This window comes from Podarcis vaucheri (genome assembly GCF_965113315.1).
Source record: "Podarcis vaucheri genome assembly, chromosome: 1".
In the NCBI taxonomy this organism is placed as follows: Eukaryota; Metazoa; Chordata; class Lepidosauria; order Squamata; family Lacertidae; genus Podarcis; species Podarcis vaucheri.
Window position 1 is genome coordinate 14,967,464 of NC_138759.1, and position 25,334 is coordinate 14,992,797.

The 25,334-nt window shown below is 44.2% G+C and overlaps 1 protein-coding gene across 3 annotated transcripts in view; it reads right to left on the minus strand.

The window, feature by feature from the left end:
- The window catches only part of TDRD9 (tudor domain containing 9), an 85,717-nt gene that overhangs the window by 34,806 nt on the left and 25,577 nt on the right, over positions 1–25,334 (minus strand). For all 3 annotated transcript variants that reach the window (XM_082216580.1, XM_082216582.1, XM_082216581.1), the window contains 8 exons: positions 24,965–25,087; positions 23,266–23,346; positions 20,083–20,250; positions 11,913–12,016; positions 6,080–6,150; positions 4,898–4,952; positions 3,142–3,226; positions 2,310–2,367 (listed from right to left, as the gene is read on the minus strand). In XM_082216580.1, the coding sequence (XP_082072706.1) occupies positions 2,310–2,367; positions 3,142–3,226; positions 4,898–4,952; positions 6,080–6,150; positions 11,913–12,016; positions 20,083–20,250; positions 23,266–23,346; positions 24,965–25,087 (745 nt within the window). The remainder of the gene's footprint in view (positions 1–2,309; positions 2,368–3,141; positions 3,227–4,897; positions 4,953–6,079; positions 6,151–11,912; positions 12,017–20,082; positions 20,251–23,265; positions 23,347–24,964; positions 25,088–25,334) is intronic.

The following is a 25,334-nucleotide window of genomic DNA, read 5'->3' on the forward strand; positions in this document are numbered from 1 at the left end:
GATGTGAAAACAAGCCCCCTTCTCTCCTAGCAGGGACAAGACAGGGAGCTCCCTTTTGTCGAGAAGCTGCTAGTGCCAATCGGAAGGTCTTGATCTTGCGTTTGTGTCGCTCCGCATAATTGTTTAGATGCTTCACATTGCTGCCAAGAGTCAGCTCACACTTTATGGGCCTCAAAGCAGGTTTCCTCTCTAGCGACACACACACACATTCATCACTGCAATACAGCATATGAAAGAGTTGGTTTTTAAAAAGCAATGCTCCTATCAGATTAGGCCAGTTGATGCCTACGGCTCTTGAGCAAGGTCGCACATCCTCAACACAAAGGCTTCTCCTACGTTAGAGCCCTTTCGTGCTGGTGTGATCGTATTTTTCTGCAACTGGCTGAAAGCAGACTTTTAAAAGATCACACAATGCTTCATATGATGCTCTGTCATCAGGCAATGCCTTCCCCGTGGTGAAGATGCTTGTTGTAATGTTTACTCGTGATGCTTCTTATTCAACATAAGATCCCCTGCAAATTTAGTCAGAAGGTTCCTCTTCAAGGCTTCTTCCCCTTGCTTTCTTTTCTAAGGGAGCGTCTCCACCCCCATCATCCAGCCCAGACACTGAGGTCCAGCGCCAAGAGCCTTATGGCGGTTCCCTCGCTGCGAGAAGTGAGGTTACAGGGAACCAGGCAGAGGGCCTTCTTGGTAGTGGCGCCTGCCCTGTGGAACGCCCTCCCAGCAGATGTCAAGGAAATAAACAACTACTTTACTTTTAAAAGACAACTGAAGGCGGCCCTGTTTAGGGAAGTTTTTAATGTCTGGTGTGTGTTGTTTTTAATATTCGGTTGGAAGCCGCCCAGAGTGGCTGGGGATACTCAGCCAAATAGGCGGAGTATAAATAAATTTATTATTATTATTAGGGTACTAAAGCACTAAATTGCAACTTAATTAGTCTGCTTTTTTCTCAGCAGCCTGTGTGCTGTTCAATTCCTGGTTAAGTTTTCTTCGCTTTCCTTCAAAAAGAAAAGAAAACGTAATTCAAGTAAACCTATAATTAAGGCATGCATACTCATAGTCAATAAAACGAGAGTCAACGATGCCATATCTCCACTAGGCAGGAAGCAATGACATGGGAAGACGGCAAAGGAAGGAACCTTCAACTGAACAGTACAGTAGCGCTGAAAAGTTTGGCAGTCTTCATTTGACAGGCTGGAGCGACAATTCCATTTGAAGAGGACAAAATCTCAGCAAATCAGATGTGAAAGAGAAACAAAGATACAATATAGAACACACTAGAATGTACTGGGTTGCCAACAATATTGCCTGACTTCCCTATTTAAAGAAAAGCGAGCGAACCAAGGATGGCAGTTCCAGACTAAACAACTAGTGCTGAAGCTACCAAAGTTAAAAAACAAACAAACCACACTTTAATCTCACAGAAAGCAAAAGCACTGAAGAACCCAGCTTGGGTTGGCTTAGCATTCTTTGGTGTGAGCAATTTGTGTACAACCCAGAAGCTGGAAGAATCAAAGTGCTGCAGAAGGCTGACACTTTAAAAATAGTGTTGTAAGTTTCACTGGTTACTGCACAAGTTTGGTATGGCTAATGGCCTCTGCCTTGTGACCATTATACTCCATGGTACATTATAATATTTGGCTTGCCAAGAGCTGTCAATCTCTACTTTTAAAAGCTAAAGTTTCTAGCCCCTATGGTAAAAAAATGCAAGCAACTTGTCTGCAAAAGACTCAAAAAGCCAGGCTTCTGTATATGTGAGGAGATTCCTTACATCTACTCAACACATCCTAACCACTGCATGAATACAATAAATGCTACTCCCCACTTCGCTGTCCTACAACCTCCCCCCTTCTTTACCTTTCTGGTGCTTACCAAACTAGCACCCGAAGCAAGTGCATTTGATTTTATGCAAATTGAATGAATCACAGTAAATTAAAATAATATGCCTAATTTAATGTGAGTAGTTATTGCCAAAAGCCATAAATAACTCCCTCTTCCTGACTTTCTCTCTGAACAAAATAAAACTTTTCCTTGGGGCAGAATTTGAATTTTTGGCACAGAGAACACTCCATCCTAGTTTTAAATGTGCCTCTGAGAGAGCTCCGAGACAGGGAGAAAAATACTTTAGCAATTCTGCCTTACATAGTAAAACAGGGACCCAGGGACCTTATGCTCAGAAGTTACTCTGAAGCAAGCAGCTCAAAGGGTTTTAAATGCCAATTTATCAATAATGCTAGAAGAAAAGAAAAGCAGAGCATACAAATATTTATTTTTATTCCTATGACCATAATGCATCAAAACATGCTTACCATATTTGACATCTGGAACTGTTACAGAGCTCTCTGCAATGTTTGTAGACAGAATGATCTACATGAAGGTTTCAAAAAAAGAGGAAATAATAAATTATTAATTTAACGATTTACATGATTTATTTAATTAACGGCATTTAAAGGCTGCCCAACAACAATACAATTTACTAGCCTTAATATTAAAAAGCTTTAAAAAAACCAAAAAAGCAAATAATCACAACAAAAATTATTACTGTTATTTAAATACAGCATATATGACCAAGTAGAATCATAGAACTTTAGAGGTGGAAGGGACCCCCCAAAGGTTAACTAGTCCAACCCCTTTTCAATACAAGAATCTCAGCTAAAGCATCCATGACAGATATAAAGAGAGACAAAAACACCATCAGCAAAAGCAAAAGCATAAACAGCGCCAAAAGATTAATTTCAAACCCTGGGAGAAAATAAAAATGTGTTCACCAGGCACCCAAAGAACCATAATAATGTGGGCACCAGGCAAGCACATTTCCTAACCAGGAGCCACCACCAAGAAGTCCTCGTCTCCAGCAGCCATCCGGTGCTTCTTATTTGGATAAGGCACCTGGAGAAGGGGCTCAGAAACTGACCTCCTGTCCAGGTAGGTCTATGGGAATAGATAATGTTTTAGGTATCCTAGCCCCAAGCTATTTAGATGAGAAGACTATATGGGTTGCATGTGGATGGTCTGCAATAGCTACTTTAATATTTTTTAAAAAAACTGGGCATCTTAGCATGTTTGTAAATAAGCCTTGAGATGCATGTAAAAAGAGATTTATGAGTGAATACTACTGAAGCCATTGTTCAAAAATCTCACCTTTCGGTAACCAGGAACTGGAGCCAAGAACACATTATTCTGTTCTTCTAAGGTGACGCTGGAATGCAGCGGATATACTTGCAACCTAAGGAAACACATGTGAGAAACTTGTGGCTCTTCCAAACCACCTGCTTACTGAGCATTCATCTCTATATATTTTCACAAATTTTGCTGGGAGGTAATCGGATGCCCGCTGTTTAGCGAGCTATCGCTGTGATTTGTTTGCATTGGTATTATACCACCTCAAAAACCATTATCCCAGCGCACTTTGCTGCCACCTGCCTTAGTGTAGAAAGTCCTGCAAGGCAGAGACAAGTTTGTTGCACAAGAACACCAACCCCACTTTAATTGTGCAAGCTAAATTTGACCGCGTACAACTGAAACCCACTGGCAAAATAGTGGCCCCAGTAGCAATAGAAGGGCACAACCAGACACTGGCACTGCAGGTCCCATGGTATGGAAATTTCCAGCAGAGATTTGGCAGGCATCCTTGCTTTTGACTTCCAGGCATCTCTCAAAGACTTTTTATTCCCACAAAAGGGCCCAAGCAGTTGTTTAACATTTTCTTAAGTTGGTTTAATGATTGCTCTGTGTTGCTTTTGCAGTTTTTTATGTTGCTACACATCACCCTGATGTTTTGCAAGAAGGCAGTAAATAAAACTGGATCTTGTGCAGGGGTTATTTGGGGGGGGGGGATAGCATGTAAAGCCGAAATCACATATAGTCACTCCCCTGGAACCAACCCTGCACAAGCAATCTTACCTTCCAGAGCCTGTGCAAGATCTCATGGGGCCGTCTGAGATCTCACAAAGGCCTCCAGAGCCATGCAAGACCTCTCCAGAATTTACAAGGTCTCTGCCTTGCTTACTGGGCTCTGGGAAACTCTCGCACAGGCTCTGGAGGCCTTTGCAAGATCTCGGATGGCCACACAAGGTAAGGCAGGTGGAGAGTAGGTGCAGAAAGAGCTTTTAAGCTCGCTGCCTTACATGCATTTAATTTGTGTGCTATCGGCCAGCCACCAAGCACATAAAGCTGCGTCACAAGTAAAGTTGGTGCAATTTGCGCGCCTACTGTGAATAATAATAATAATAATAATAATAATTTATTATTTGTACCCCGCCCATCTGGCTGGGCTTCTCCAGCCACTCTGCCCTGGACACAGATTTAACCTGTGCCTTCATGGATAGCTGCGAGTCCAAAATGACTCCCAGGCTGCGCACCTGGTCCTTCAGGGGCACAGTTACCCCACTCAGGACCAGGGAATCCTCCACACCTGCCCGCCTCCTGTCCCCCAAGAACAGTACTTCTGTCTTGTCAGGATTCAACAAACAAGGGGCTCACAGTTGTAAAAGAGAACATGTAGGGTAATAGTTTCTCTTTCACCCTTCTGCTGCCCCAAATAGGCTCTCTTAAGCTTTCTGTGCTATTACACCAAACTCTTATCTTCATCAAATGTGGCTGTGCAAATACCATGCACTTAAACCACATCCACCCTGCCCCCCCACAGAATTGGGAACTGTAGTTTGTTAACGGTGCTGGGACTTATATTTCTGTGAGGGGTAAACTAGTGTTTCCAGCAGGCTTTAAATATGTGTTAAATGTAGGGAGTGCAAGTGGCCTTCATTTAATTTTGCCCTATCCATGTAACTTACTGCAGCTAAAGGCAAATATATTGGGGGGGCGGGGAGAGAGAATGACCTTATTCGACAGGAATAGCACCACAGCGCCTCTCACCATAAACAGATTTAAGACTCACCTCTTGTGAGCCATGATCGTGAGAAGCTCATGCATGCGATTTATTTCTGCCAAACCTGGAGGGTGAAAAATAACCGATAAATAGGGTGCTGCATGTTTACTCGGAGCTAAAGAAGTACAAAATCATTTATAGTCATCTGGAAGATTGTTTATTCAACTGCAAGCAGCTTTCACCCCGAACAAACGTCTCCTATCTGGTTTGCGTTCACACTTTTTGATTCTCCAGCCAAGTGCTCAGATTGTGGCTTACAGTCTTATTTCACACCCCTGCTATCACGGCTGTCCGTCGCATTCCCTGTGACCTTCACCTAAGTTGTTAACATTTACTGCCCAGGATGTTCCAGACTCAGCTGAGAGGCTGAGTGATTGTTGTCCTATCTTGGGAGGGTGTGTTCGGTTTCTAGAGCCTCAAATTAAGCAGGAGGGTGATCTCAGTTGACCAGGTAACGGCCGAAAGCTAGTATTTGCACCAGGCCTGACCAATTCACAGGCTTCATACTCCTGGCCAATGGCAAAGGCCAACCTTGATGAAGCTGTTCCGTTTTGTTCCCGGATGAGGGAGCCAAAGAATGAGAGCACATAATCCACTTTAGCTCATCTGGCTAGGCCCCTGTTTGAAACCGGGAGTTCAAAGGGAGAGCCCATATGTAGGAGTGCCTAGATAAGGTCCCAAGTTTAATAATCCCTGGCATCTCCAGTTTAAATCTAAAAGAGTGGAAGAAGATCAGATAGCAGGAAATTTAAAATACAGTGGTACCTCAGGTTAAGTACTTAATTCGTTCCAGAGGTCCGTTCTTAACCTGAAACTGTTCTTAACCTGAAGCACCACTTTAGCTAATGGGGCCTACTGCTACTGCCGCGCCGCCGGAGCATGATTTCTGTTCACATCCTGAAGCAAAGTTCTTAACCTGAAGCACTATTTCTGGGTTAGTGGAGTCTGTAACCTGAAGCGTATGTAACCTGAAGCGTATGTAACCTGAGGTACCACTGTACCTCTGCCCAAGTCTTTGGAAAACCACTGCCAGGCAACTGGGCCTTAAAGAACCAGTAGTCTGGCCATGTGTAAGGTTATCTGCCTAACTCTACACAAGGAAACCGCAGCCCAAATGACAAAGAGTTGGTGACATTTCATCACATGTTAACAGTTTCTCCTCCATCCCCCAAAAATAAAAACAAACCTCACCAGGTAAAAATGCCAGTACACTACCACGCTCAGTTATGAAGCCCAAATTCTGGATTTCTGCATGTGGGTTTCTGGTTTTAGGGAAAGAGACAGTATGCATTAGTTTCACGTTAAAAGCAACAATGATCTACTTTTCCCCAAAAAAGGCCTAAGGAACAAATTCGCTCACAATGCCAACGAGGGAAGCTTCCCTTTGTGTTTAATGTTATTCGGCTAATTGAACAGATATGTTTACAAAGTGTTACCTGGAGCTACAATTTCTGCAAAATACATGCATGAAGAAGCTAAGAGCAAGAAGCCTACAATAGCCTTAACAGAAAGAGAAGTGTTCTTATTCCCTATTATATCTCAAAAACTTGTTGTGTAACAAGCTTTTACAAGCGCTCTCTTTACATCACAGCAGCTCACACTGGAATGCATCTTCCAGAGATGGCAATGTAACATATAGAATAGTTTTGATGTTTTGGGGCAATTCTAGCAGCTGAAAAACAAAGGCATATGCTTTCGAACTATGTATCTATGTTTTATTCACAATAGGAATCTGAGTGGCCTTCCCCATTTTCTAGCCAACCACCTCAGCCAGCATGGCCCAGGGTCAGGGATGATGGGCGTTGTAGAACAACATTTCAAGGACACCAGATTAGGGAAATGGGTGCTCTGCAAAGTGGTACAGACTTTAACGTTACCTATCAGCTATAACCATTGACTAGTGTGTGCAAGAAGCTCATTTTGTTGCTGCCATCCCCAGCACTCTCAAAATCTGAAATGTGACGGGCAGCAAATCTAGGGATTCTGAGGCAGATCCCCCCCCCATCACTTGCCACCTGGCCCCCTTTAACAATAATTTTAGGTAACTTTAAATAGAACTCAAAACGGCACCCCGCAAAAACTATGAAGCTAAATCCATCTGACAAAACTCACCCCCGCCTCCCCAATTATGAGCTTTTCTGATCAATCATTGGGAGGGGCCACACACACTGAAAGCCTCTTTATAAGGGAATACAAAAGAAGTCAGTTTTGCACATCTCTTCCGCTTCATAGGAATAATTAGACCTCGATATGAAATGCTGCAGATATTCACTTCACTTACAGCATCCAGAGGATAGAATGCTGGAACACTCTTTTTACCTTGTTAAATACCTCCTTTTAGAAGAAAAATACTAAGGGAGGGATAGAAGTAAGTCTAGGATAATAACGACTTCTTTTTTAAAATGAATATTTATTCGTTTACCCAGTGTTCCCCAACCTTGGGCCTCCAGCTGTTTTTGGACTACAACTCCCATCATCCCTCGCTAGCAAGACCAGTGGTCAAGGATGATGGGGAACACTGCGTTTACCATTCTTCAGTTCCCAAAGAGCTTTTAGGACAGCGAACAAAATGAAAGCCAGTTATTTAAAACAGTCTTCTCCCAACCTTGATCCCTGCAGATGTTCCAGGATTCCAACTTCCATCAGCCCCAGCCCACATGACCAATGCTCAGAGATGATGGGAGGTTGAGTCCAATAACACCTGGAGGGCCCTAAACTGACTACCACTGACTCTCCTCACCTCCCACCCCACATCCTCCTCACATACACCCTTCACTACATTGCCAGATTTAGGGTACTGCAGGCGGTTCCCCCATATAGGGCACCAAGCCAAGGGGGTGCAAAATATTAAATTAATAATAATACCACCTATATTTATACAGGTAAAATACGAGTAAATATATGGGTAAACTGTACCAAAAGAAATTTTTGTGAAAAGTAAGAAATTTCCTTGCTCAGGGCCCCATATTACCAGTCTGCCCCTGCTTCCCTTGTCCGAAAATTTTTATACATCACTTGGGAAGATAGGCAACGAATGCCAGTGTACTGGAAGAAGCAAAGATCACCAGTGTCGAAGCAATGATTCTTCAACATCAACTTCGTTGGACTGGTCACGTTGTGCAGATGCCTGATTATCGTCTTCCAATGCAACTACTCTATTCCCAAATTCAAAATGGAAAGCGTAATGCTGGTGGTCAACAAAAGAGGTTTAAAGACTATCTCAAGGCAAATCTTGAAAAATGTAGTATAAACGCCGACAACTGGGAAACACTGGCCTGTGAGCGCTCCAATTGGAGAACAGCTTTTACCAAAGGTGCCATGGACTTTGAAGATGCTCAAACTCAGGACGAAAGGGGAAAATGTGCTAAGAGGAAGGTATGTTTGGCAAACCTTCACCGTGATCAACTCCCAACCGGAAACCTATGTCCCCAGTGTGGAAGGATGTGTGGATCCAGAATTGGCCTCCACAGTCACTTACGGACCCACTTTTAAAACCATGTTTATGGAAGACAATCTTACTCGGCTATGAGTGATTGCCAAAGAATAAGTCGTCCTATTTCATACCCTCTGCTCAAATGTTTTGTCTGCACAACTGGAATGTCTGTAGGCTGCCTTGATGAAGGAAAGAGAGGGAGGTATCAGTGTGTGCGGAAACTACTGTATGGAGGTGAAATCTGAATTGTTGCTCTACCCACTTTGGCCTCTGGGGTTGCCCATCTGGGGTTGTTGGGAATCAAGCCTTTATCAGGAGAAACTGGCCACTCTCCAGGCACCCGGCTTGATCTCTGGTTGACCTCCCTGTCTGCATTCCCCGGCAGGATACAGGCTAGGTCGTGATCGGCGATCCTCCTCAGCGTGAGAAGGACACACCACTCTTCCCTGCTCCCCCCCAGGGAGGGGAAAGAGATAGACAGAAATGTATTTACATGTCTTTATTTCTGTCCTTGCAGCGTTACAGAAAACACGTCTGCTCTTCAAACTCCAGCAGCCGAGAGACAAACTCCTCCTGTACTTCCTGTACAGCTCATATTACACTCTAAGCTAATTACAGTGCTTCGCACTGTGAATAGACTGTCCCTCTGTTTCCCACGGAACAGTCCCAACATTCCCATTATGTTTTGCTTTCAAGCAGGCAGCTCGCGGCCACATTGCTTCTATATTGTAACACATTGGCCTGAGACCTCCAAAAGGTTCCCCGGAAGGGAATGTGACCCTCTGTTTGAGAAGGACGCCCCTTCTCTGTTTCAGAAGCTGCCAGGTCCAATTCTTAGCATCACCAGCTAGGGCCGAGAAAGAAACGCACACCCCTGAAATAATGGAAGGCCAATCACAGTCAATAATCCTAAACTAGGTGGAACAATCTTCCCAACCCTGCGTACGGCAATTTCCCATCTTTGCAGCTGCAATCTAAAATCTACTTGTTCTAGTGTAATTTTCCTTATCTCAATGAGATTATGACAGTAAAAAAAAGTATTAGGATTGAGGTTAACAGCAGCTATTTTAAAAACAGCATTTTGTTCTGACTTAAAACTAGGTCAGATATCCAATGGAGGGGGGCAGTGCGGGCAAGCCATATTTCTCCAAAAAAAGAAAGAAAAGAAGGTCATACATTACCACGAAACAAAGCAATTATCTGTCCGTGAATGTTTTCCCCTCTGTTTATTTTCTTATTATGAAACTGCCCTCTGATAAATACAAGGCGACTCAGGAAGTCTTGCAAGAACAAGCTCTCTCCAAATTGTTAAAATTGCTAGACTGTAAACGAAGATGATGATAGAGGACTCTGCTCTTTTATAATACCTCTTATCAACAAGACGGTACTAAAAATCTCAATACAATGCAATTTTAAGTTAGGAGCCGGCCTTATGAGGCTTTCAGGTTTTTGCAGTCACTGCATGCCAGGCTACTCAAAACGCTCCGGAGCACAGCAGATTACATTGCCTTAATCCGTTCTGCACTCTGAACTAACATGGACATTAAGTATCAAAATAAGATAAGATGAAAAGAGAGAGAGAGAGAGAGAGCGCTCAGGAGAAAGTGCATTGGGGTTCCCCCATCCATATAAGAAGTTTTTGTTGCATTTTTTTCTCTCTCCGAAATAATTTCATCCATAAACTACACAGATACAATCTTGCCCCGCAGCTATCAAGGCAAACTCTTCCATTTAACACAATTTAAAGAGACACTCATACACAGATGTGCTTTTAAATGCAAACAAGGCATTAAACAAAATCTGTAAAGCCCAAACACGTATTAGTCTATGTAGAATTTGCATTAGCGTACAAAAACAGGCAAGAAGCAGCAGCAAGTATCGGGACATATTTTGGAATTTGGTGCCAAGACTTTGGATTTCCTAATCCATGTTTACATCCCTAATCTGGATCTGGGCAGAAAGAAATCCCGGGAGGTGGGGGAGAAGTGGTTGGCATATTTTATACCCACTCAACATAGGAGGGACGAAACATACAACTAGAAAATAGCACCAAGAAAATAAAGAACAGACATGCCCTTGATAGGCTTGAAAGTACTGCCAAGTCCAACCATTCATAGGCTCTGCTAGTGATGATGCCTGTTATGTACTGAGTTGAATATGATCCAAAATGCAGCAGTCTGATTGGTTCTAGAACAATAGGATCCAAAATGCAGCAGTCTGATTGGTCCTAGAACAATAAGATTCAGAATGCAGCAGCCTGATTGGTCCACAGGAGCCACCCAATCCAGCTCCAGGTGGAAGTGAATCCACAACCTGATTGGCCTACAGGAAAATCCCGGAATTAGCCAATCACGTGGGGCCCATTGTGTAAATAATATATATAAAGCAGACATTCTGGGGGAACTTCCATTCCTCCTCACCACTATGAGCTGAATAAAGAGCATGAAATCCACTCTCGACTCCGAGTATATTTCAATGCCCATCCCAGTTCATGTATGGATTTCATGTATGGATGGAGGCAGGACTTCCGGTCTGATCTCCATTGCATTTGGCTGGTTTCCCAGGGCACCGGACTCCAGTCGTGCAATTTATCAGGGGTAACATGGGGGTTATTGTCCCCAGTGCAAAGAACTTAGGCTGGTGAGGCACACACACAACCCAGTGCACACCACTGCGGAACACACAAACCAATGCCACAGCGTGCACACACACATAGACGCACACCTCCATCAGCCCAGTGACAAACTGGCTACTGCTTGGGCCCAGACACTTCTACAGGAAGAGGTTAAGACAGTCTGCACCACATCGCAACTCTTGCCAAGAGACAAGGGACCAAAGACCTTCCCAGAGAGGGACAGATTCTTGCGAAGCACCCAAAAAAACAGGGAGCAGGACACGCAGCAGGGGACTTGCAGAAAACACAGCCCCAGGGCTGTTCTGTCGGTGTAGTTTTCACATGGTGTGTCTTGAGTACCGGAATTCATTTAGGAATTCTGCACTAAAGGGGCTCGATCACAGGAAAACTCGAGAGTGTTCCTCCAGAACTGACCCACAGCTGCAGGGAATGCTGGTTTCGTTATGGGGGAGCATTCAGGTCCCCACCTTCACAGTGCATTGAAGACACCCTTTAAGAAGAAAGGGGGGCAAGTCTAGCGGAGGCTAGTTCATTAGGCTGAATGGGGCACTGCGCCCCCAACCTTAGTCTGCCCTCAGCCGAGCAACACCTGCCTGATTTCTTACTCATAACAAGTCTGGGGATGGCACTGCCTGTCAGCTTTCTCCTCTGCCTCAGTGTTGCCCTTGTAGAACTCACCAAGAAGTAAGATGTGGACAAAACTGGAATTAGCTGGCTTTGTCATTGCTGAAGCCACCCGGAGCGGCTGGGGCAACCCAGTCAGTTGGGCGGCATAAAATAAGATCATAATCTCTGGCGCCACCTACTGTTGAACTCCCTGCCTTCTGCCCTACCAGACACCATCCACCGCTGACAAGCACCAATTTCCTGGTCAAAATGTTCAAAGGTCTCTTCCTCAGAGGCGAGGAGCCCACCTGTGCAACTTTGCACAGGGAGCAGGAAGAACAGAATCTCACCTGCTCTCTTTCATTTCCAACTCGTCAAACCACTGGATCAGAGAAACTGCAGCTCTGTACATCTCTTCAGGTATGACCGGGTCCTCAGTAACTTGAATAGGAATCTAGAGGGGAGAGCAAAAGGGTGGGGGTTACTATTACTCTTGCCATTTATAAAAGAATTGCTGTATTAAGGAGGTGGGGTGACACCGAAAGAATTATGACACCTTCCCTGCCTGAAGGGTCTTGCAAACAATGGTAAATGGACAAGGGATGTAGAAAGGTCAGGGATGTTAAGAGGAAAATGTATGAAAATGTTGTATAGTAAAGGTAAAGGACCCCTGACAGTTAAGTCCAGACTTTGGGGTTACAGCGCTCATCTCGCTTTACTGGCCAAGGGAGTCATTGTTTGTCCACAGACAGTTTTTCCGGGTCATGTGGCCAGCATGACTAAGCCGCTTCTGGCAAAACTAGAGCAGCGCACGGAAATGCCGTTTACCTTCCCGCCAGAGCGGTACCTATTTATCTACTTGCACTGGCATGCTTTTGAACTGCTAGGTTGGCAGGAGCTGGGATCGAGCAACGGGACCTCACCCCGTCGCGGGGATTCGAACCCCCGACATTCTGATCAGCAAGCCCAAGGCTCAGTGGTTAACCCCACAGCACCACCCACATCCCTGAAAATGTTATATAGATGGTGTCTAACACCGAGTAAACTGGCAAAAATGTATAAAACAAGATTGAGTAAATGTTGGGAACGCAAAGAGAAAGAAGGTACTTTCTATCGTATGTGATGGTCTTGCAGAAAGGTTAAAGCTTACTGGGAAATTATATATAATGAATTGAAAATGATGTTTAAAATAACATTTGGGGGGAAAGCAGCAGCTTTCCTTCTGGGAATTATAAGGGTAAAACTACCTAAACAGTATAGAAATTTATTTATGCATGCGACTACAGCAGCAAGAATGTTATTGGCCCCAAAATGGAAAGTAGTAGTAGTCCCAATGAAAGAAGACTGGATACAAAAACTCACAGACTATGCAGAAATGGCGAAACTTGCCGGAAAAATAAGAAATCAAGACAACAAACTTTCTATAGAAGAATGGAAATGGTTTATTGAATATGTACAAATAAATTGTAAACTGATAAGGACATTGGCAGGATTATTGTAATAACCTCCAGTTTCATCAAAGTAAATATAAAAGAATCAGTTAATTCAGAATATGCAGGAAGTGATAAATATAAATTTAACCGCAGAAAGAGAAGAAGGAAGTAGAGTTTTGAAATGTTAAAATGACTGTAATACTACTGAAATGTATATAACTGGAAATTACAAATGAAAATGAAAAACAAAAAGAGGTCAGGGGTGGGTTGTGAATGGCAGGGATGAGTGAAGGAAATCAGAAGAGACGTAGGACAGAAAGCAAGGTGAGGCAGGATGGAGGCTTGGTGGTGGAGCACCTGCAGGGATTGCAAAAGGTCACAGGTTCAATTCCCAGCATTCCTAGGTAGAGGGGGGTGCCCCATGTTATGAGAATCCTGGAAAGCTGCTGCCAGTCTGTGTAAGCAATGCAGAGCTAGATAGACCAAAAGGTCTGTCTCCATATAAGGCTGATATAGTTTGTTAATTCGTGTTGGAAATTATAGTTCGGTGATGGGTAAACTATGTTGCCCAAAATTCTGGAGGGGGGCGGGAATGTGCTTAAATGCATAGTGTGTACACAGCCCTGGTGGTAGTGGGTTACCCCACCCCACCAAGACACTGAAGGCAGGCAACCAACAGGTAGAGAGATTATTTTATGATGAACTGAAGTCCTGATACATTTCAAGCACAGCTGCTTTTCCTGTGGAAGGACTTCTAGTATGATTTTATTCTCTTCCCAATTATGCCAAAGTTGACAGGCAGGAAGTACAAAAGGGCACATTCTGCTCCGGATTGCAGAACATAAAGAAGCTGCTTCCTTCAATCTTTGGTAAGATGTAGTCTATTTATGAGAAAGGAGCTTTTAGGCGAACATGAAGAAACTTGCAATTCCCAGCCAACACAAATCTTCCATCAGTACATTTTTCAAAGCCAATTCACAATGTTAATTAACCGGAAGTCTTCTAAAAGGAGATGCAATTCCACCTGAGTGAACAGCCTTTGTTCCCCTTGGCTAAAGAATGAATTATTTTCTAAGGTCAGAGAAACCTGGATAATCAACATATTTAAAAATTGTGTGTAACAGAAGTAGACAGATGGTGAAACAATGCTTTTTAAAGAGAGTTTGCTGATTTTTACAAGTACCATTTATGTACAGTTGTACCTTTGTTCCCAAACACCTTGGTACTCGTATGTTTTGGCTCCTGAATGCCGAAAACCCAGAAGTGAGTGTTCTGGTTTTCGAATGTTCTTTGGAAGCCAAACCTCCAACGTGGCTTCCAATTGAGTGCAGGAAGGTCCGGCAGCCAATCAGAAGCTATGCCTCGGTTTTCAAATGGTTCCGGGAGTCGAATGGACTCCCAGAACGGATTACGTTTGACAACCAAGGTAAGGTAAAGGTAAAGGGACCCCTGACCATTAGATCCAGTCGCGGACGACTCTGGGGTGCGGCGCTTATCTCGCTTTATTGCTGAGGGAGCCGGCGTACAGCTTCTGGGTCATGTGGCCAGCATGACTAAGCCGCTTCTGGCAAACCAGAGCAGCTCACAGAAATACCATTTACCTTCCTGCCAGAGCAGTACCTATTTATCTACTTGCACTGGTGTGCTTTCAAACTGCTAAGTTGCCAAGAGCTGGGACCAAGCAACGGGAGCTCACCCCACCGCGGGGATTCGAACCGCCAACCTTTCGATCGCCAAGCCCAAGAGGCTCAGTGGTACCACTGTACTAAACTTGGTAGTCCTGAGATAGAAAAGGAGGAACATTTTTTTTTGGCGCACATAGCACACGCTATGCATGGTGTCCTACAGAGATGTGAACACAGAAGTGCAGAGTTGGAAGAGACCCCCCCCCAAGGGTCATCCAACCCCCTGCAATGTTGGAGACAATCAATCACAATATAAAGTATGCCAGACTGTTAGCAAACAAACAAAAAAACCATGTTGCACAGCAGAGATGGGAACCTGCAGCCCTAATGACATTGGACCCCAACTGCCACCCGTTCGTGAGAATGGCTAATGGTCAGGGGTGGCGAAAATTGAGATCCACAACATCTGGAGAGGTTCCCTGACCCTGTTGCTCAGTGACCATTAACCCAAATCCTTGTGTGAATATGTTAGTTTCATTTGAACAGTTGCATATATTTCACCTAAGGCAGTGAGACTGGATGGTCGGGATGGGTTGGTGAACTATTTTATGAAGGCTACAGGCCGTTTCATCTTCTATCTTATCCTAGGATTATTCCATTCTTACTTGTTAGAATGTAAAAGCCATCAGTTTGAGTTTCTCTGCTTCAGTAGCTTTCAGAGCTCGAGTTTTCACCTTGCTGAAGCTTCGGCGCTCCCCCCCCCTTTTTTTGCTATCTCCGAAGACAAGAGCTGCCAGGGCGTTTTACCAGGGAAGTTTGCAGTTTGACAAATACAAGAGTCCACAAATGGTACCCTGGCTGCCAGAAGTGACCCATTCAAACTGGAAACAAATCTGATAGAGACAGCTTTACCCAACACAATGCGGGCTTCTAACAAGCCCAGCACAGAAATAAAAAATAAGAGAATAATTTTAAATAGTTTATTTTGCCTTTAAAAACCAAAGTACTCCCATGTTGCTCTACTCTTGAGGAAAAGCAGCTGTTGAGACCCAACAATAATTCATGCAAGGAAGCCTATTCACCCAGGCTTTCCCCCACCAGGTTATGTTGATGCATTATAATCCGATCTACTGACTTGTGATGTGCTTTGCATTTGGTTTTACTGATGAAATTTTATTGTTGATTTTTGTGCTACTCAACACTACGACACTTTTTCTTAATGTTGACGGTACAGAACATTTTGCAAACAAGTGTTGGATAGAAACTAAGCGGTTTCCAGCTGTAATGCTTTAGGAGATATGAAAAAAGGATTATAAATGGGTAAAAGTTTAATGGTAAGGATTTGCTGAACTAACAAACTGAAATGGAATACAAAGAAGGGAAGTACGAGGAGGTCGGAGGAAATAAGGGTATGGAAGTTATGTTATTGAAAATTAATGTGTGTGTTTTAACTGCTTATTATTTTGTATGTTTATTTTTATTTTTTCTTATATTCAAAAAATTTCCTCAATGAATATCTTTTTTTTAAAAAAAGAACATTTTGCAAACAAGTAAGTAAATGTGGTGGGTTTTGTAAAGAAAGAAAATGACAAAACTCTCCTCAGACAAGAGAAATAAAACTTTTGACATGCTTTGCGATTACGTAAATCTTTTCATGTTGCAAGCCCCCTTGAGCATGGTTCTAACTACTACTACTTCTTTGGCGATCACTCGTAGCAGAGTACGATTGTCTTCCATAAACAAGGTTTTAACAATGAGTCCGTAAATGACTGTGGGAGCCAATTCTGGATCCACATGTCCTTCCAACAGTGGGGACATTGATTTCTGGGCGGGATTTGACCACGGTATGTTTCTAACTATGGAAAGGTGGCATACAAATAGCAGGGCTTTTCTTAAAAGGGATTCTCCCCCCCACCCCACCCCACAGACCAGTGGCATTACTGAGTGGTGACAGCATTCTGCTACTGGCAAAAGTAGTTGAGGAGGTTTCAAGCACTGAGATGTAAACAAACTAAAAATGGAGCCTTGTATAGAGTAACCAATGACAAGCAAGTAGGTCTGCACCCTGTAAACAGAAGGAAAGGGTGTGGTGCAGTATTTTCACTGAAAACAAGAATTCCAAATTTGTGCATAACCTTACCTCTTCCGATCTACAACTCCCATAATACAGAAATTTAACAAATAATAATAAATTATCATGCTATTCCTCCTCATATTCATAAAGTTATACAGTGGTGCCCCGCAAGACGAATGCCTCGCAAGACAAAAAACTCGCTAGACGAAAGGTTTTTTCATTCGCGATTTGCCTCGCAAGACGAATTCTCCTATGGGCTTGCTTCGCAAGACGAAAACGTCTTGCGACTTTGTTAAACCGTTTAAACCATGCTTCGCAAGAAGAAAAATTCGCTAGACAGCAAAAATTGCGGAACGAATTAATTTCGTCTTGCGGGGCACCACTGTACTGGCATAGCTGCCTGGGATAGGTGGGACTTATAAACCAAGGACACGAGGTTGGGAAAGGCTGCTCTAAGCTTTTCTTAGCACTGGTTCTTTCTGCTCAAGCATTAGAACCTGCCTACACCACTGCAGTGCAGCATCAGGCTCCAAGCCTTTGTGTATTTTTATGAAAACACAAAAAGAAGAAGCTGTAGCTGTTCTAACCCATATGTGCCACATTTCCACAGCAGCCAGCAAAGGCTAGTAGCTGCAGCACCATGGAGAGCTCCCATAGCTCTGACACAGGCCAGAGGTAAAGGGAGAGACTGTGGTTCTTAAAGGGCCAACCCGCTGGTCCCTCCTTCTGTTCCCTGCATCACTGGGCAGAACAGGTAGCCGATTTGTGTGATGAGTTAGGCTCAGAGGACAAGCATCTGTGTAGGCTCCAGACCACCAGTGCTGAACTCTGTTGGTTCTCAACACATCAGCATGAAGAGCCTGATCCAATTCCTCAGTTGGAGGCTGAGTATCCTTGGACCCGCCTCGTCTGACTGTGAGACCACAACACCAGTTTCCAACTGGAATCCAACCCATTACATAGAATTGCATCCAGTGCATCACTTAATCTCTTTCCAAAATGCTTCCCCAGAGTTGTTGCTTTTTAAACTTTATTTGCATTAGCCAACGGCCATAGCAACATAAAACAAGCAATATATACATTTAAAAAGACAAGAATTCGTAAAAGGACAAATGGTCAAGATTATCGTTCAGATAAAAAGGTAAAGGGACCCCTGACCATTAGGTCCAGTCGTGGCCGACTCTGGGGTTGTGGCGCTCATCTCGCTCTATGGGCCGAGGGAGCCGGCGTACAGCTTCTGGGTCATGTGGCCAACATGACTAAGCCGCTTCTAGCAAAGCAGCGCAGCGCACGGAAAGACCGTTTACCTTCCCACCGGAGCAGTACCTATTTATCTACTTGCACTTTAATGTGCTTTCAAACTGCTAGGTGGGCAGGAGCAGGGACTGAGCAACGGGAGCTCACCCCGTCACGGGGATTCGAACCGTTGACCTTCTGATTGGCAAGTCCTAGGCTCTGTGGTTTAACCCACAGCGCCACCCGCGTCCCTTATCGTTCAGATAGTGGCCCTTAATCTCATTGCACTCTCGATAAACCTAGCAACCTTTGCTGTTGTCTGATCATTTTGAACTGATAACAGAAAGAACAATGTGGCCGCAGATGGGTGGCCTGGGATGGTAAGTAGGAGTGGGGTGATGATCTCATTCCTCAGATCTTTATAAAGGGGACAGGACAGCAGAACATGAGCTACTGTTTCCAAATTGCCATCTCCACAGGGACAGAGTCGTTCCTCAGCTGGAATCTTTTGGTATCTGCCCAACCCTCTGGGGCTGATTTTGAGGGTGGGCTGGAGGCCGCTAGCTCAAGTGCCCTGCATCAGCAGATCCAAAGTGTTCGATACCACCCATAGCTTTCAGCTTTTTCAAAATAAAATAAAAAAGCAAAAGCCTTCATAAAATAGCAAACGAAGCTTGGTGCCTTTTCTTCTAGGAAAACTCCACCGCTATTAACAAAGCTGCTCCAGAGCTGCCCTAAAGGTACAACACACAACTGCCTGTACCATCCTATTTGTTCCTCCCTACTAAGCAAAGAAGAAGGGCCGTAAGCCAGGAAGGGTGGAAGGGGGAGTGAGAAGAGGGGGAGGAAATACAGTAGCAATAATGGGAGGATTAAAGCTGTACAGTCTTTTCAGAAGGTTGGGGTAGAGGAGCCAGGATCCTAAAGCAGCCCCTTTCCCATACACATGAAGGTGTCGGGCTTGAAATCAAATGGCTAGGAAACCTAATTGACAGAAGCAGTAACACGTCTGACAGATCCAATCCTGGAAGTTTTTAAAAAGCAGACTTTACAATTGCACAAATTCTCCGTCAGACTTAAAAAAGGGGGGAGGGGGGGAGATAGTCAGTGTACAGTCTACTATACACTGACTATCTGCCTTAGATCAGCAACTAACAGGTGTAAAACCAGGAGAAGTTTATGAACAAGAAGGTGACAAAGTGTTACCTGCTGAAAGGTGAATGTGAAGAAGAGGTTCCAGCCAAAGAAAGAAAGAAAAAATGTTGCTGTTTAAATACAGTTTGGGCTGTTTCTTTTAAATATGGAAACTGTGTGTTCTACCCTTATATAATTTTTGTACATGCTGCCCCTGACATTGCTTGTCATTTAAGTGATTGATAAACATGTAACACCTAATGTGCCTAATCCTTCACACAGGTTTTTTCCCAAACTGCACATTATCAGCTTCCCAGCTGCAAATCCCCCCTACAAAAAAACTACACACATTTTGTGTCCAACCACACACTAAAGAAACCTTGATCTGACCTGATAGGGAGAGACTTTCTAGTCATCTTTCCTGACTCTCTTACTTGCCATGCATCACCAGGAATCTTTCACAAACATCCAGAAGGATTATATAAGCGTCCCTCCCTGTTCTGTCCATGGGTGTTGCCAACACACTGCTGTCAAATACATGAATGCTGACGGGACATTGTTATAACAGGACAGATACTCTTTGTTCTGTGTATCGGGACTTCGATGACTGCAGGAGTCTATCAGTTTGCCTTTGATTGGCACTCTTGCTGGTTAACAGATACGCTTGCCTGGAGTGTACAGCCAATTAATTTTCTCCTCTCCCACTGGCCCCTTCCCCTCCCCACTGAATTAAGTCTGAAACCATTAAATCAATGCTTCGGCAGGATTCATTCGTTAGATCACATTACACTGACAATGCAGAATCTGAAACCTGGTTTAAAAGGAAGACATTATGTTAGGGTGGGGTGGGGGAGAATCTCTACTTTAAACCGCTTCCTTTCTTACCTCCTGAAGCTACTATGCATATGCCAGAAAGAGGAGAGGGGGAATTTCTTGGGGCTTTAAAGCCCATCTCCTTACCCTTAATACCCCCAAAGTTCTTCTAGACAGAGAGCCCAAAGCCAGTTGTTTTCCATACCCTGATATGACTGAGAATAGGCCTCAGGTCGTCGAGGTAATATTCTTCAATAGCATGAGGCTTGCCTTCTACTTCAAACACATATGCCGGATACAGCCTGTTGCGGACTGGGATAGCAAAATAGTCGGCAAACTCTTGGCAGTTGATTGTCGCAGACATCAGAATTACCTGTGGAAAGGGGTAAGTATGAAAACGAGCTTCAGAAGCTTCACAGCTTGAATTCCTACTGTGTACTGAATTTTTTTGGGTGGTAATTGTTAAGTTGTGGGTGAACATATCAGACGACACATCGATTCTTCAAACAGCTCTTGTTTATTCACAGGCCAGAACAGAACTGAACTGAAGGGTTCAGTCAGCCTGCTTATATAGAGCTCCAGTACAACGTAACTGTAACAATTTTCTAAAACATTCCAATCACTGAACGTCACTTTTGATCCCTTATTTGCATAACTATCTACCCTGCTGGCCCAGGGTGAGAACTTCAGTACATAACAGTAATGGTATTGTTTTTGTTTGTTACTATGCTATGTATTTTTATGTTTTTATTTTGTAAACTGTCATGTGTTCCTCGGATAAAGGATGCTAGGGAAATTTAATAAATAATAATAATAATAATAAAGCTGTTTGCATTTGACACTTTGTGTGTGTGTGTTTTAAGAAGAGAAGTGGGTATAGATAGTTTCAGACACTGACTACATTTGATCTTGTCCATACAAGAAAAAAGCACAACGTGTTTACTCAATGTGCACAATAAGAAGATTAAAAACCCTTGGGGCACAATACTGCTGCAAAACACGGGTCTCTCGTTAATAGATACGAAGTGTCACAAAATCGGAGTGGGGGGGTTGCTTCCAAATGTCATTCTGCTAGTGTCATGCGATCCCCTCTGTGTAAATGTCATTTCTAGGGTTCATCATCAGCACGATCAGGCCTCAAAATGTAAGAGCAGCCCTGCCAGTGGCCTCTCTAGTCCAGCATCCTGTTCCCAGAGACATCTGATTTGCCAGTGTGAGGAGCTCCCAAGCAGGACTGCACAATAGCAACTCCCAGCAATTAGTATTTAGAGGCTTACTGCCAGTTAAGAAGGAGGTTTCTGCATGTGCTGTAGAAAGAAGTGAGGGGCAGATGGGGCTTGTCAACCTGGGAAGGTAGCCCATCTAAGAGAAGGAAAACTCTGGTCCTAAACCTCCGCTGTCTTGTGGCAGGCATATCTTCAGGAGAAGAAAAAGCTAAGGAATAAACCCTAGACAAATCCAGAGTGGAGTCCCTAAGGCGGTTGGATGGTGCCTTGTATGCCTCCTTCCGACAACTCCTGCAGCCAAGCTGGTGCCAAATGTATTATCCTGCTTTCCTTTGGACCACATCAAGGGTAATAATAATTATTATTTTTATATTTATATCCCGCCCATCTGGCTGGTTTCCCCAGCCACTATGGGCGGCTTGCAACATAAATAAAAACAACAAAGCATCAAACATTAAACAACAAAATATCCTATACGAGCAAACAAACCAGTAAGTCAATAGAAACAAATAACAACAATAATAAACAATTTACAGTTATACCCAAATTAAAATAACCGCCAACCACAACTAAACATTTAACCAACACCAACCCAACAAAAAACAAACCAGAAGAACCAAAAATTAGAACCGTTTAAAACATTTTAGCCAGTTGCCCCAACCCAAGAGTGCATGCCTGAGAAAGTAATGTGGGGGATTTCTAAATCTGAATAACAAAGGACCTGACTCCTTTGTTATTCAGATTTATTTATTTTAAAAAATAAATAAATAAATAAATCTGAATAACAAAGGACCTGACTTCCAGCTTTGATGAGGTTGCGTCCTGACAGCACATGTTTTGGCGATCCTCTGATACACACTTGGGGCATATATCTTCCCCCACTATAATATGCGCCTCCAATGCTATTTCCTTATTCTTTGCAAACGTTGCAAGTAGCAACAGAACGTATCAATGCTGGTTAATGCAAGCACAATCCTGTACTGCCGCAGAGCGGGCAGAAACGAGGGGTTGGAACGAGGCTGAGAAAGGGGGCTTGTCGTCTGGGCAGCCCAGCACCTCCATATACACTGCCCAGGTTTGAACCCCGGAGAGGTCACTCCAGTGCTGCTAACACAGCAGTTTGACCACCTTCAGAGGCGCAATCCATCGTCTCTTGAGACAGACAGATGCCAACAACAACCTCAACCGTTTCCAACAGTGGAGATAGGATATAGCCTTATCCTCCTATAGCTGCCTTCATTGTGCCTCTGTCTACTACAACAGCCTCTCCAAACCTCTGAACGTTTTGCAATGCAACTCCTATTGGCCCCAGCCAACACAGCTGTTATATTTGTACTCCAAAACTTCCAGAGGCCCCCCAATCAGGGAAAGGCTGTCTCAGAGCATCACCTACCCATCACTGTTGGGTGCCTGAAGAAGCCCTGGAAGCCTGTTAACTTCTCAGAAGAGATGGCATGCTTTTCAAGAGTTATTTACGCAGCACATCAATGCTTTCCACCACTTCGTGGCCTTTTCATCCAACAGCGAAACTGTTGGAATCAGTTTTCATTATCGCTATTCAACGAACAGAGGGTTGAGCCGGAAAAGATCGCAAATGCACGAGGGGCACTCTGAAGTCTGCAGATGCTCCCAGAGGAACAGTATTCCAGGGGAAACAGAATGCCCAACCATGATGGACTCCAGCTGAAAACTCGCCAGCCCCGATGCGCAGGGATTGCTCCGCGGCATTCCCAGCTGCGTTTCCTGGCTTTGAATGGGCTGGATTCAGCTGTGATGCCCTTTTCAGCTGGAGAACGAGTGATAGCTAGCAGAAGATGGCATTGGTGAAAGGAACAACAAGGGAACCTGGAAGGCGCAGGACTGGGTGGTGGGGGTGGAAAGAGAACGTGTGCAAGTGGCAGGATGGGCCTTAATTGACTTTCAAAAGCAACCAGATATCTCAGGATAGAGCTGTTTGTGACGCAAGCCAGATGTCCTTTGTCCCTGTATGCTGATGTCTAGTCCTACTCTGTCACTACTTTGAAAGCCTGGTAGGCTGTTACACGACACCCCTAACACTGAAAAGACAGCATTGCAGTATTAGGAAATTATTTCCATGCCGCAGAATTATGATAAGCCAATCTTGCATTTTCAGAATGCATTAACTTGTAGTTTAAATTTACCTTCACAAATCGCGAATTGGTGCGCAACAGTTTACGGACCACCAGCAGTAAGAAATCCATTTCTTCAGTACGCTCGTGCACCTAAAGGGAGTCACAGCAGATGAGAGGGCTTAACACAAGTGAACTTGAGAGCTGCACTGCGCTCAGAGAGCAGCGTTCTACCTAGCTAATTCTCCCCACCACAGCCTAGGACCCTCGTACCTACGGGACCGCCTCTCCCAGTATGCCCCACAGAGGACCTTAAGGTCCATAAATAGCAACACCCTAGAGGTCCCGGACTCTAAGGAAGTCAGATTAGCCTCAACCAGAGCCTTTTCAACGCTGGCTCCAGCCTGGTGGAACGCTCTGCCTCATGAGACCAGGGCCCTGCAGGATCGGATTTCTTTCTGCAGGGCCTGTAAGACAGAGTTGTTCCACCTGGCCTTTGGCTTGGAGCCAATTTGATTCCCTCCCCCTCTTTCTTTTTTCTTTTTCCTTTCTCCTCCTGTGATGAGGCTGCATTTTAATATTTTAATGTTTCAATAATTTAACGTTGTATTTTAATCTTGTTTTTAAATTGTATTCATTCAACTTGTTTTTATTATTGCTTGTTAGCCGCCCTGAGCCCGGCCTTGGCTGGGGAGGGCAGGGTATAAATAAATTATTATTAATTGTCAGAAGATCAAAAGGGTAACCCTGGCATGCACATTTCTCTTCCTCTCTCACCCCATCTTTCCTGGTTGCAGCTAAAAAGGTGCAGAGTTATCTTTTGACCGTGAACCGGTTCAAAGTATGAAAGGAAAATAAAACAGGCAAAAGGCTAAAAACGCAGCAGCCAGATTACCGGCTGGGATGCGATTTAGGACCCATTTCACCCCTAAAGAAACTGCATTGGCTGCCATTTCATTTCCTGGCCCAATTCAAGGTGCTCACATTAGTGTTTAAAGCCCCAAACAACTTAGGCCTGAAATCCTGACCCTACAGACCCTCCCAGGTGTTAAGAGTAGTAGTTGGGCCCTCTTGGTACCGTTCCACCACACTCGGAAGTTGAGAGTGGTGGCAGCAACAGCAGCCCAGGAAAGCAAAATCTCTGTGGCAGCTCCTAAGTTGTAAAATTCCCTCTACACAGGGGTGAGCCTTGCTTCTTCGCTATACAGCTTTCGGTATATGCTGAAGAAGCAACTCTTTAACCCAGGCCATTGGGTGTTTTCAGGGTCCACCCTATTCGTGTCGTTGTAGTATGTTTTACTCGTAATAAATTTGATGACAATGATCTGCATTTCCATGGGGAGTGCACTCCAAAGATATGGTGCCACCACAGAGAAGGCCCTGGCCCCTGGAGCCACCAACCTGGCAGGTCTCAATGATGAATACAGATACAGTGGTACCTCGGGTTACATATGCTTCAGGTTACAGACTCCACTAACCCAGAAATAGTGCTTCGGGTTAAGAACTTTGCTTCAGGATGAGAACAGAAATCGGGCTCCGGCGGCGCGGCAACAGCAGGAGGCCCCATTAGCTAAAGTGGTGCTTCAGGTTAAGAACAGTTTCAGGTTAAGAACGCACCTCCAGAACGAATTAAGTCCTTAACCTGAGGTACCACTGTATTACAGGCATCCGAGCGCTATTCTCATCCAGAAGGTGTGAGGTTAAGAGCCCGATGGAAACATTTCCTACGATAAGCAGCCTTGGTGCAATCTTTTATCTTCCTTCAACTTACTTCATCTATGAAGACGTGAGTGAACTCCGAAAGGCTTTTGGACCCCACTATTTTCTGAAGGAGAACTCCAGTCGTCATATAAATCAGCCTCGTGTCCTTGGATGCAACTTTTTCTAAACCAACCTAAAAACCATTGAAAAATATAAACACCACACATTTTGCTTCAAACACGTATCATGAAAACATTTGTGGCAGTCGACGAATTTTGGTTCAAATGGTTCCCACGCACAGGAAGGGCTGGTATGAAAGGCGCTCTATAATGCACCCTTGTTTGTCCCAAGCGTCCCCTGAGCATAATGAAAAAGAAGCTGTTCTGGAACAGAAATGTCCTCAGAAGAACAAGCAGCAAGGTATTAAATTGCGGCCCTTT